The 12979-nt window shown below is 38.8% G+C and overlaps 1 protein-coding gene across 4 annotated transcripts in view; it reads left to right on the forward strand.

The window, feature by feature from the left end:
• Nucleotides 1-624: 624 nt before the first annotated feature.
• The window catches only part of Cop1 (COP1 E3 ubiquitin ligase), a 197551-nt gene continuing 185196 nt past the window's right edge, over nt 625-12979 (forward strand). For 2 of the 4 annotated variants that reach the window (XM_074047399.1, XM_074047400.1), the window contains exon 1: nt 625-1494. In XM_074047399.1, the coding sequence (XP_073903500.1) occupies nt 1076-1494 (419 nt within the window). In that variant the 5' untranslated portion in view covers nt 625-1075. The remainder of the gene's footprint in view (nt 1495-12979) is intronic. The other 2 variants (XM_020163713.2, XM_020163714.2) reach the window with 1 other exon arrangement.

Here is a 12979-nt window from a genome sequence, read left to right on the forward strand (position 1 = left end):
ACGCGGAAAGGATAGCAGAAATCACCCAGCTTTTTCTAGCTTACATCTCCCACAACCTTAGGAATTCTCAAGGTGGCAAATGAAATGTTGCAATCAACTTTCAACACTCACAAGAAGGCTACCAGAAATGGTACATTTTGGGCAAATTTCCTTGTTTTGTACTAAGATTATGTCAGATCCACATTAAACCGAGGTTCTGACTGAGCTGTCTTCTGATTGACACCTTTCACTGACTTCAACATTTATTGCTCACAACGATGTGGATTGGCTCAGCATCAGGAGAGCTAGGACGACGTGACTCAGTCCAGCGCGCTGTATAACTGTTCCGGGCTTCTCGGTTTCTTCCTGAGCGTCTCTGGCCTACAGTGCTATCATTTCACTATTCTGCAGCACCGGTCCTGCATACCCTAGCCATCCGGCAACATGGCCTTTGCTGCAGGAGATAGAGATTGCCGGCAGCCGCGTTCAGAAATGCGCTCGCTCACACGCATGCGCGATACAGCTCCTCCGCTCGGGCACCGCCTCCCGAGGTAACCTGCGTGCATCTGCACCCGGGGCGCGCATGCGTATTCGAGACTTGACCCTTCTGCCCCTCCCATTCATTCCCCTCCCTGCTATCCTTTGACTTCAGTAAACGGCCTGCCCTCCGGTACGTCACGAACGAGAAGTGCTTTCGACCGGGAGTCTCCACTGCCAGGACTCCGTCGACGCCGAGGACGCGCCGCCGGGAACGTGCACAGTTGTATCCCCGTCGCTCCCGCCCCTTCCGCCTCGCGCGCGCGCGCGCGCACGACTGGCCACGGCGCGCCCGGGTTGGCTGCGGCGGGACCGCGGTGGCGGCCTTGGGAGCGGTAGTGGCTTCTACAGTGCTTTATGACTTTCTTCCGCCCCCTCCGGTCGGACGCTGTTGTGTGGTTGCCTTAAAAAACCCAACTTTATTGTTCCTCAGCCCCACCTCCCGGCGCGCGTCCTCAGGATGCAGGGAGGCTGAGGGAGGAGGGGCGGCGGCGCAGGGTCGCGGTCGCGGGGACCCTCTCCGAGTGCCTGGCTGGAGGGAGGGAGGGAGGGAATCACGATGTCCGGTAGCCGGCAGGCCGGGTCGGGCTCCGCTGGGACGAGTCCCGGCTCCTCGGCAGCCTCGTCGGTGACTTCCGCCTCCTCGTCCTTATCCTCGTCCCCGTCGCCCCCTTCCGTGGCGGCCTCGGCGGCGGCGCTGGTGTCCGGCGGGGCGGCCCAGGCCGCGGGCTCCGGTGGCCTCGGGGGGCCCGTGCGGCCTGTGCTGGTGGCGGCCGCGGTGTCGGGCAGCGGCGGCGGGAGCGGCGGCGGGGCGGTGTCCGCGGGCCTGTCCCGGCTCAGCTGCGCGGCCAGGCCCAGCGCTGGCGTGGGAGGGAGCAGCTCCAGCCTAGGCAGCGGCAGCAGGAAGCGACCTCTGCTCAACCCCCTTTGCAACGGGCTCATCAACTCTTACGAGGACAAAAGCAACGACTTCGTTTGGTGAGTCTTTGGAAGCGCAGCCCCTCCTCGCTAGACTGGCAGGGGCCAATGTGGGGTGGCCTGTGGGAAAGCTGGGGACCCCGTGTCCTAGCCGGAGGGATTCGGGCTTCGGGTTGGAGGGTCGGGGCGGGGGTGATGTGGGAATCCCAAGACCAAGCGGGGGAGGTGGGGATAATAAAAGCAGTAAGTGGTAAATGCTGGTGTGCTGGAGGTAAAGGGAATTTAGGGAATAATAAGTAATGGTGGGGGTTGAGATCGGATGGGAAAAATTGGGCAAGGAGGTTTGAGTCTTGAATTTTTGGGGCTGTCTGATGATGGATTAGGGACCCAATCAAGAGTACCAATTCAAGTGGATTACTTTTGTAAAGGAGGAGAACTAAGCTTCTTGGAATTTTGAAGGATGGAGTTGTTTGATAAAAATTTGCTTGCTGTCAGTGTGGTAGGTGATGCTCTAAAGATGGGCGTGGATGTATTAAGCTGAAGTACCCACCATGGTCATGTATGTCTCTTCTTTAACTCCTTCCTTCCTTCCTTCTCTTTCTTTCTTAATTAGCATATATTAACTGTGCAAAGGGGTCTCATCATATCTTCATACATACCTATAGTGTACTTTGCATTCACCTTTTCCATTTTAAAGGGTACACCACTTTTAAAACTGCTGCTGAGGATACGGTAGTCAATCTGTTCAGGGAAAATTCCACTTTTCAACTGATCACTGTAACTGAGTAACTTGAAAGAGGGAACCACGTTTATTAAGTACTCTCTGTGTGTTAGATATATATATATTACAGTATCATTGTACTGGGAAGTCTGACTTCAGTAATGTTTGCGATAGGCATTTTGTCCTTACAGTTGTCATCTTGAATGATACACAGTATTCAGTCATATTTTGCTTAAGAGGGTCTTGTCATATTGAGTGAAAGATGGAGTTGATTGTCCGGAAGAGAATGTTGTTTAATTTTCGTTGGGGTTTAGACTTGTGGGTAGGATTATGAGAGTGTTTGTTTTTACCTGATTAAGAACTGGTACAGGTGTGTGCCTTTTCTTCTGGAGGAACTTGTTGACTGAAAATATTAGTAATGTAGGAAGTTGGCTTGCCCAGTCATTGGGGAAGTTGATTCACTTTAGGGTTGAAGGTGGCCTGAATTGTTATTAAATGTGAAAGGGCTAAAAATGGGAACTATTGGGAAACTTACTGATTATACTCACACAATTTCCACTTTCTTCACGAGAATAATGATATCTTTATTTGTATTTCTGCTTTTTCCTTAAATTATTCTGGATTTAGAACTTCTTTTTCGTTGAAAGTGGTTTATAATTGTGATTGTCATTTATAAATTAAACAGTTTATGGTTAAATCTAATAGGTGTTTGCATTCCTGCCCAATCAATAGTGCCACGTGATAAGGAAGGTAGAAGTAAAATAAATTGAGGGTGCAGAAATAGTTACCCTTGTAGCCACTGTTCGCATTTCAGTTTTCAGTAGACTCAAAATGAACATGCCAGCATCATTTAAATGGTGTAACAGGTGGGAAATAAATCAGTCATTCATTCATCAGATACTTGTAAGACTGTCTTTGTCTCCCAGGCACTGTCCTTTTCTATGTACTACAGGCTATGTTTTAGGAAATGGAGGAGACATTGGAAACAGCTAACGATGTTTTGTTTTGTTTTTTGGCAGTACCAGGGGGTTGAACTCAGGGTCTTGAGCATGCTACGCAGGCACATTACAGGCCACTCCAGCCCTGATTTTTTTTTTTTTTTTTTTTTTGGCGGTACTGGGGTTTGAACTCAGAGCCTACACCTTGAATCATTCCCACAGCTCTTTTTTGTTGTGGGTTTTTTCTGATAGGGTCTCAAGAACTGTTTGCCCAAACTGTCTTCGAACAGTTCGATCTTCCTGATCTCTGCTTTCTGAGTAGCTAGGCTTACAGGCATGAGCCACTGGCACCTGGCTGATTTTTATTTTTTAAAGAGTTATATTATTAAAATTTTTATTAGTTCAGCACCCAATTTTTAAAATGTCAGCCTATTCTTATCCTAACCATGTTGTGTAGGTACTGTTTTATATTCTCATGTAGAAATGTCCAATGAATATTTGTACTTGAAAATTACAAATATTTCTTTTTCTAAGAATCTCTTTAGTACCTTATTTCTTTTTCTAGTGAGGCTGAAAGTCAGAAGACTCAATCAGTAAGAGTCTACCTTTTGCTTCTCAAGCCATGTTGGATTTTGTCCATATTCTTAGGGTGGGAGGATATCGACTAGGCAAGACCCAAGGAATCCTTTTTATTTCTAGTTGGCTTCTAGGGGTTGGTCTTGTCTTGTATGCCTCAAGGTCAAGCTGTGAACCAATTCACAAGTTCAAATAATAACTGGTAATTCCTTATTCTTTGATAGCACATTTAAAAAATATGCTTACATTTCACATTTCATTTTATCTGTGGAGCGGTTATATAGAGATATTATATAGAATGTTATTTTAACATAATACTAATAAAATGATATTCCTGTTGAGACGCAGAGAAGTTACGTAACATTGTTTTAGACTGAACAGCTGAGAGACAGAATAAGGACTCAGAGCTTTAGATTTTCAATTTTGTGCTTTCTTTGTATGTAATTGGAAAGTCTCAGGTGTATAAATTCCAGTATATGTATTTAGCCAAGTGGTTCTTAAATGGGTGTGGATTGGAGAAAAGCACCTATTTCATTCATATGAAATAAATGTGTATCCTACGAAGACAATGGATTTGGAGGGTAGGGTAAGCAGTTCCTGATAAGGACATGACATGTCCTCCTCTCTTCCGAATAGTTATTTGAGTAAAGACACACACTTAATTTCAAGAGCACTCATCAGCCACTCTTGACTTTCATATTTGAAAATAGGTCTACGTTTAATTGCAGAAAAACATTGTAGGAATTAATAGTTTGCATTTTAATATTTCATACTAAAGATTGAATGTATTGACAAGTTGCAGATAATTTTAATGGTGTTTTATAGGTGGAGAGTCTGTGGTATAGGAGTGAGTAGTACTTAGCTTGATGTTGAATAAATCTTCAACATTCAAAGAAAGTCTTCGTTACTTTGGTTTGTTTATTCAAGTTTCTTTATATTGCCCACTTAAACTATGAATCTAGAATTTGGAAGGTGGTTTCCATCTTGATTGTTTTATTCTGTAGCATAACTACCATCTCTATATTAGCTTTTCTTACTATATGAAATGATCTTTTCTACCTCTGTAGCAAAGGTTATTTTCTGAGTTAAAGCAGAAATATTTAGTTGCAAATAAATAGTAAGCTTCTTGGGGGAAGGTTACCTTTAATTATCTTCTTGATAGGATTTACATTTGGCTCCACCATTCGATAAATGTGTGGCTGCTATTTTATGTCAGACTAGTAAGACAATTCTCTATTCTTAAGGAACTCATGATTTAATGCAGAGAAAGACTTTAATTGCATAATTATAATGTAACCTAGTATCAGTGCTTCTCAAAGTACCATATCCTTAGTACCATCATCATTGCTAAATATTCAAATGAATTTAGAGTCTCACAATCCTGGACATAGCAATTTAGGAAACAGTCACATTTAGCAGGAAAGATAAGATGTGTTGACTATCCTTGCTACTGTAACTGTTTTCTAAACTATTAAAAAGTGGAATAGAAGATACCATATAGAATCTTTCGTAAACATAGTAATAAAATTTATTTGATGAAACCTGGTCATATCTGTACATACATTGTATGTGCAATGTATTTCTTGCCAAATGTCAAGGCACTGAGATGGGATATAATTTTCCTGTGACAGGAAAGTGGAAAATTTAAATGACCTTTTTAGATTCTTGTGAACTTCTAAGTATAGGACTAAATGCAATTTAAAGAGCTGTTAAGGAATATTCAGTTATTGAAATAAACTTTAGAATTTATTACATTACTATATTAATACCAATCAAGAATTTCCTTGAATCTGACAAGCAGAAACTTGATTCTTTATAATGTGCCATTTGGATGACAATGGCAACGAAGTGTGTTCTGTAGAAAATGTCAAATTATAACCATTCTGTATGGTCCTTCTGATGATATCAGATGGTGAAGCGTCACAATCAATGTTAGCAGAAGACTTAGGTGAATTAAGTGGTGGAGAAAATAAGGACGATTATAAAGCGGGGTATGAAAGACTGTTAAGTTGAATTTTAGTCTATAAATTGATAGGGATGTACTTGTGCAGTAGTAATTCATTACTAAAGAATGTATTGGATTTATAGTTATTACTACCTCTTACAGATCTTTGTATTTTTTCTGGTAGTTAGCCAATATTACTTAGATAATCATTTTTACTTAAGCAATCAACATTACTTTGTTGCCCATTTTTCCTCTTGTAATGTGCATGTTCTTGATGATTTCTTTCTGGTTTATATGATTATTTTAGCTTGCAACTTTCTTCCTCAGAAAACTTCTGTACCTTAGGAGGAAGTGTTTTTTGACAGTGAAATTAGCCAATATTTTTCCTGTTAAAATATGTATTATACAAAATGCTTTAAAAACTATTAGTATATGGTCTGTGCTCCCCATCTTTGCCCTTCGCTTTGCTTATTTGCTTTGTGTCTGTCTTTGTATGTGTTCATACCAGCTTCTATTACTATAGGTAGTCCCTACCTTCCCAAGCAATATTTTCTTTGAGATTGACATATTTTCATAAATGTTAGCTGTCTTTTCATTTTCACAAATTGATTCTGTTTCTTTATAGAGTGAACTGTGGATTGAACTAGGTGGTCTGATTTCCATCCATTGTTTTTGATACAAGTTTGGAAATACATCCTTCTTTCTCCTTAGTTCGTATGGTTTGGGGTTGGTGCTCCTCTTTCCCAGATTCAGAATTGAAACACACAATTTCAGGCCCAAGTAATCTAGTGCGTTGGAATCCCCTGCCTTCAATATTTGCTTAAGGATGGATATTGGGTTTCAGTAGAGATGAGATTAAGTGGGCCTTGTAAAATTACAGGTGACAAGAGTTTGGAAACTCTTGGGATACTTGAAGCTCAATGTTCATAAATGCCAAATGCACTCTAAAGTTAAAAACTGGATATGTTGTGTTAATAATTGGTTAAGAACAGATACTTAAATAATCATAAGTGTTTAAATATAGGCTTCTGTTATTTGCTAGTCATTATTCCATGGGTTTTACATTACTTGCTTGATCTTCACAATGACTATTTGATAGAGTCACTCATAGAATTCCCATTTCGTAGATGAGGAAATAAAGTCCAGAGAGGTTATGTAACTGTGTCAGTCCATGCAATTAATAATGGTGGTACTGGTATTTCAGATATTTTGATTCAGAGCTTAAGTTCTTAACCACATGAAGTTGCTTCTCATTTAGAGGCTCATTTGGGGCTGGGAATGTAGGTAGCTCAGTGGTAGAGCATTTGTAGAGTTCTTGCCTAGCCTGAAGGAGGCCCTTGGTTTGACCTCTAGCACTGGAGGAAAGAAAACAAGAAGTAGGTAGAGGCTGATTCTGACTAAAGTTAGTTTTATTAAGATATAATTTGCATAAAAGTCACCAATTTTTTTTTCTGAGTTCAATGAGTTGTTTTTTTTTTGCACTATGGGGTTTGAATTCAGGGCTTTGTGCTTACGGGGCAGGTGCTCTACTGCTTGAGCCATGCCTCCAGTCTCTAAATTGAATGAGTTTTGATAAATGAATGCACCTGTGCAACCACTACCTTAATTAAAATGTTTAGGCCAACACTTTGTAGTCCTCTGCACTCACTCCTGATACCTAGCAGACAGTGATCTTTCTGTCACTGTTATTTTGTGTTTTTGAGAATTTTATGTTAATGTAATCCTTTAGTATATAGACTTTTGGGTCTGATATGTTTTTGAGATGCAGTGATGATACTGAATGTATCAGTGTTTGTATTGTAGCCATTATGTGGGTACAAGATGATCTCTATATATTTGCCAGTTAAAAGATAGTTAGGTTATTTGTTTCTAGTTTTGGGTTTCTATGGAGAAAGCTGATGTAAACATTCACATTCATGTTTTGTGTAAACTTTGTCTTTATATCTCTTGAATAAATATCGGTAATAGATATGGGTTATATGGCAAGTGTGTGTTCAGTTTTGAAAGAAACTGCACAAATGTTTTTAATGAGGCTATATTATTTTGCCTTTCTCCTAGCAACATAAGAAAGTTCCAGTTGTTTTATATCCTTGCCAACATTTAATGTTTTCAATCTTTTGCCATTCTGGACATGTAGTGGTATCTCATTGTCATGATTTACATCATCTTAATGACTGATGTTGGTGAGTTTTACTTTCTATTGTGTATTTTTCCTTTGCTTATGTTTTGTGAAGTGTCTGTTTTAGCTCTAATCTTTTTGCCTTTTTTCTTCTGACTTGCTTGCCATTTTCAGTTGCAACCTGTCTTGAAATCAGACAGTAAAGTTTTGTTAAGTTATACCTATATTTCAAAGTTATTTTTGTTAAGTTCTTTCTACTTCCAGATGCATTTTAAAATTAGCTCTTTAAGGCTATGGATGTAGTTCATTGGTAGAGTTTTATCTACCTAGCATATATGCAGTCCTGGATTTGATTCCCAGCAACACACACACACACACACACACATAGTGTATAGGATCTTAATTTGGGTTATTCTGAATTTGGCTTAACTTGGGAAAACTCGACATCTTAACAATACTGACTCATTTGAACCATGAATACAGTATATTTCTTCAATTATTAGGTTTTCATTAATTTCTCTTAGCAATGGCTTAAACTTTTCACTGTTCAAGTTTAATTAAAATTAAAAAAAATAAAGGAGACCTAAATATGGTAATCAGATATCCGTGGGAGGTGGGGAAATCTTCAACCCTTACCATATGCTGTATATAAAGACTAACTTGAAATGGGTCATAGTGATAAAAATATAGATCTTCTAGAACAAAATATGTAAGAAAATATTTTGTTAAATTTTCCTGTTTGTTATAGTTCTGATGCTCTTTTCAATGTTCTTTTAATTTTAATATCTGTTTGTTTCTAGTATATAGCAACAGTTAATTTTTATATATGGACCTTATATACTGTGACTGTTTAAAGTCACTTAATAGTTTTTTTTTTCTTGGTAAAACGGGGTTTTCTAAGACAGTCATGCTAACTATAAATACAGTTTTCTTCCTTTCTAATATGTGGGCCCTATTTAAAATATATATGTTAGTGGATTTTTTAAAGTATTTTTTGTTTTTGGCATTGTTGTTTATGGTTTTCTTGTAATATTTTTTTCTGATTTTGGTATAGGATATATTAGTTTGCTTGTGCTGTCATAACAAAATATGACTGGGTGATTTAAACTACAGAAATATATTTTTACATACTTCTAGAGGTTAGAAGTACAATATCAAGATGTACAAAGATTTGGTTTCTTCTGCCTCTGTCCTTGCTTGCAGATGGTCAAGATTTTCTCTTTTTCTTTGGTTTTAGTAGTTTAAATGCATTGTATGTATTTGGAAACTTTTTGGTTTTGAATGGGACTTTTAGAGCTTCTTAGATTTGTGGTTTGATGTTTTTTGTTATTTTAAAAAAGATACCAGCTACTATTTTCTACATATTTCTTCAGATCTTCCTCACTATTTTTTCTTACTGTGACTTTACTTATATCCTTGCTGGACCATTCAGTCTTGTCGGTATTGTCTCACTGCTCTTGTATCCTCTATTTTTTTTTTTTCAACTTGAATTTCTTTTTTTGTAGTTCTGAGAGTTGGACTTAGGACTCATGCTTGCTGCCACTTGAGCCATACCAATCCAGCCCCTTTTGCTTTTGGCTATTCTATCAGATAGGGTGGGTCCTGGTTTTTACTTTGGCCAGCCTCTGACTGTGATCCTAGCTAGGATGAGAAGCACACACTACCATGGCTGACTTGTTTTGTTGAGATGGAGCATCACTAACTTTTTGCCTTGGTTGGCCTGTAATTATTGTCCTTCTGATCCCTGTCTCCCATGTACCTGGGATTATAGGTGCGTGGCCGGTTGACTTTCAAAATTTACTACTCCTTTCCTTAATTTGTGTTTTGTGTATTGGTAAGCTCATCATAATTCTTTGTCTCAGTTTGCATGTTCTTTTTAAAAAATTTAGCATTCCATTTTTCTTTTTCTTGTGGCTTCAATGTCTTTGCTGAAATTGCGTATCTTTTCATGCATACTTGTTATCTTTTTCACTGGATCCGCTAACATTAATCATAGTTACTTTAAAGTTCTTGTCTCATAGTTTTACCAGTTGAATTGCCTAGAATCTTGTTGATAGCTTTGACTCTTGTCAGGAGTTTGTTTAGTCTTGTTTTTATGTGTATCTCATACTGGACATCCAATGTAGAATAGTGAAGACTAGGTAAATAATCTTTATACCTAGAAATAATCATACCTCTTCTCTGTTAGGATGTTAATGTTGGGGTAGCTGTAGGCTTCAGATTTCACTGTGGTGTCTTTAGCATAGAGTTAGGTTTCAGCTTTTCTTTCATGCTTGTTCTGTCCTCAGTTCTCTCTTCACACTTGCATCTCAGAAGAGTAATATCCATGCTCTTTCACCTTCCCTCGCAGGAAATTGCTGGTGCTTGTTATTTGATGATTGTAAGCCTGATTTCTTCTCATTGTTGGCTTTGTTTATTTATTGTGGTAAATGCTTTAGTTTATTAATTTTGAGAGAGTTCTTGCCCCCAGTCCATATCTGCATTGTCAGACTCTAACGATTGTCTTGTACTCAAACACAAATTTACAACATTGTCTTAGTTTGGGCTGCTTTCACAAAAATACCATAGACTGGGTTGCTTAAACAAAAGAACTTTTATTTCTCACTGTTCTGGAGGCTGAGAAGCCTGAGATGAAGGCATTAGCAGATCCAGTGTGTGGTGAGGTCTCTCTAGCTAGACTGTAGATAGCTGTGTCCTTTCATGGTTCAGTGAAAGCAAACTCTAGTCTTTTAAAAACACTCAGTCCATCATGGTGATTCCCAGTTGTCTCTCAAAGGCTTTTCTTCTTCCTCCGGATTCCATCCCATTGGAGGTTATGGTTTTGACGTAGGAATTTTGAGGAAAGACAAACCTACAGTCCATTACAAACATATATTGTTCTTCTGTCTGTTGTAATTCTCAGAATGTCCTGTTAAAATTTCTAGGATTTTTTTTTTTTTTTTGATTAATTAACTTAGAATTGAGTGTGTGTCGTAGGCTGGGCTGGTACTTTGAATATTTGTCCTGAAGATGCTGTGAAGAACTTTTTTTTTCTTTTTGAAAAATTGGTTTCAGTTTACATGTACTATAATGTACTTCTTTTAAGGGTACAATTTGCTGCTGAGTTTTGAGCAATGCATGTACTCTGTAATCACTAACATGCTTAAAATATAGGACATTTCTGTCACTCTAGAAAGGTTCCTCATGTCCTTTTGCAATTCATCTCCCCTGTACCCAGGACAGGGCAACCATTAATCTGGCTTCTGTTACTAGTTTAGTTTTCCTACTATAAAATTACATGTAAATTCATGCATTGTGTGCCCTTTTGTGGTTTGTTTCACTTGTGTATTTTTGAAGTTCAACTGTATTGTGTGTATCAGTAGGACAGTCTTGCTGTATTTGGCTTACCTTAAACTTCTGGGCTCAAGTAGTCCTCCTACCTCAGCTTCTTGAATAGCTGGAACTACGGGCCTGTGCCACTGTGGCCATCTCCTTTTTTCACATTCTGTAAGTAGGTATAGCACAGTTCATTCTCCAACCTGAATGTTGTTTCTAGCTTTTGGCCTTTTTGAGTACAACTCTTATGAATATTTATAAGTAATTTTATCCACATATGGTGTTTTTGTTTTTCCAATATTCTGCTAGCTTGTAGGTGGGATTTTCATTTCAGATATATTTTTTCAGTTCTAATTCCAGTTGATTCTTTGTAGATCTTCCATTTTTCTCCTAATCACATTCATGCATTTCTTTAAATTTTATTAGTAATATTTGTTTAGAGTTCTTTTCTATCATTTTCATATCTATCTACCTTTTTTTTTTTGAGACAGGGTCTTTCTGTGTAGCCAGGATGGTCTCAAACTCTGAGTCTTCCTGTCTTAGCCTCCTGATTGCTGGGATTACGAACATGTCTCACCATGCCTGGCTTCCTATTTTGTTTTTATTGACTGTTTTTTCTCTTGTGGGTTACATTTTCCTGCTGCTTTACATCTAGTAATTTTTTAAATTGAATGGTAGACATTATAAAGTTTCCTTTCGGTGCTTGATTTCATTGTCTTTATGTTGTTGGATTTTATTCTGACAGGCAGTTACGTTTCATGGAGATCAGTTCGATTGTTTTTGAGGTTTTAAAAAAATTAAATAGTGCTTTTTAGGGGAAGTTACATGTATTCATTTTTTTTCTAGAACAAGTTAGGCTCTACTACTACTGACCCTTCTGGGGTCTCTGTTGAATGCCCTGAGTTATATAGCTCCCCCTCTTTTTTCCTGGTCTTGTAGGACTATACTGTGGGCACAGTTACTAGTACTCAGCAACAAATTTGATTTCTAGAGTTCTTCCTCCTTGTAGCTCCTTTTCCTCTGTTATCTTGATTTAAAAACTTTACCCTCTTTATCCCTCCTGAACTCAGACCAGTCAGTGAATTTGTGGTGCTCTGCTTGTGTTCTCTCTCTTTGGGCCTCCACACAAAAATTTTGATTTATGATAAGTGGGGTCCATATATAAGTGAGAACACGTTTACTTCATTTGTTTTTGTTTCCTCAAGGATCTCTGTTCTGTGCTGTCTAGTGTTCAGTATCTGAAAGTACTCATTTGTCTCTCACCCAGTTTTCTAAGTATACACGAGAGGAAAGTTGTTCCCAGTTAACTTTGGACCTCAGGTAGAACCAAGTTAATCATGTTTCTCATTTCAAAGAACATTGTCCACTGGTCCCACCAGGGCCCCACTCTTGCTTTGTTTTACTTTGGCATCTAAAAATCTGGTGTTGACGGTATTTTTTTTTTTTTTTTTTGTATCATAACCAGGGTGTTGTGCATGTTATCCAAGCACTGTACTACGGAATTACATCCCCAACCCTGCTTTTATTTTTATTTATTTATTTTTAGATTTATTTATTTATCTATTTGGTACTGGGGCTTGAGCTCAGGGCCTCATGCTTGCTAGGCAGGCACTCTGCCACCTGAGCCATTCCGCCAGCTCCCATCTCTTAATTTTATTTTGAGACAGGGTCTTACTCTGTAGCTCAGGCTGACCTTGAACTTACCTTCTTTCTGCCTTAGCCTCTTAAGTGCTGAGATTATAAATCTGTACCAGCCATCAGGCCTGGCCAGTTGATGGAATCTTAACAATTGCTGTTGGCTAGATGGTACTTGTATGTAGCTGTCATTTTATACAGATGTGTAAATATAACAAAATATCTGCCTCAAAGCATGAATGTAGATTTCCAGCAGATTGAAATAAAGTCTTTGAGATAATTGTGAATTAACTTTT

The sequence above is a fragment of the Castor canadensis genome, chromosome 11 (assembly GCF_047511655.1).
Source record: "Castor canadensis chromosome 11, mCasCan1.hap1v2, whole genome shotgun sequence".
Taxonomy (NCBI): domain Eukaryota; kingdom Metazoa; phylum Chordata; class Mammalia; order Rodentia; family Castoridae; genus Castor; species Castor canadensis.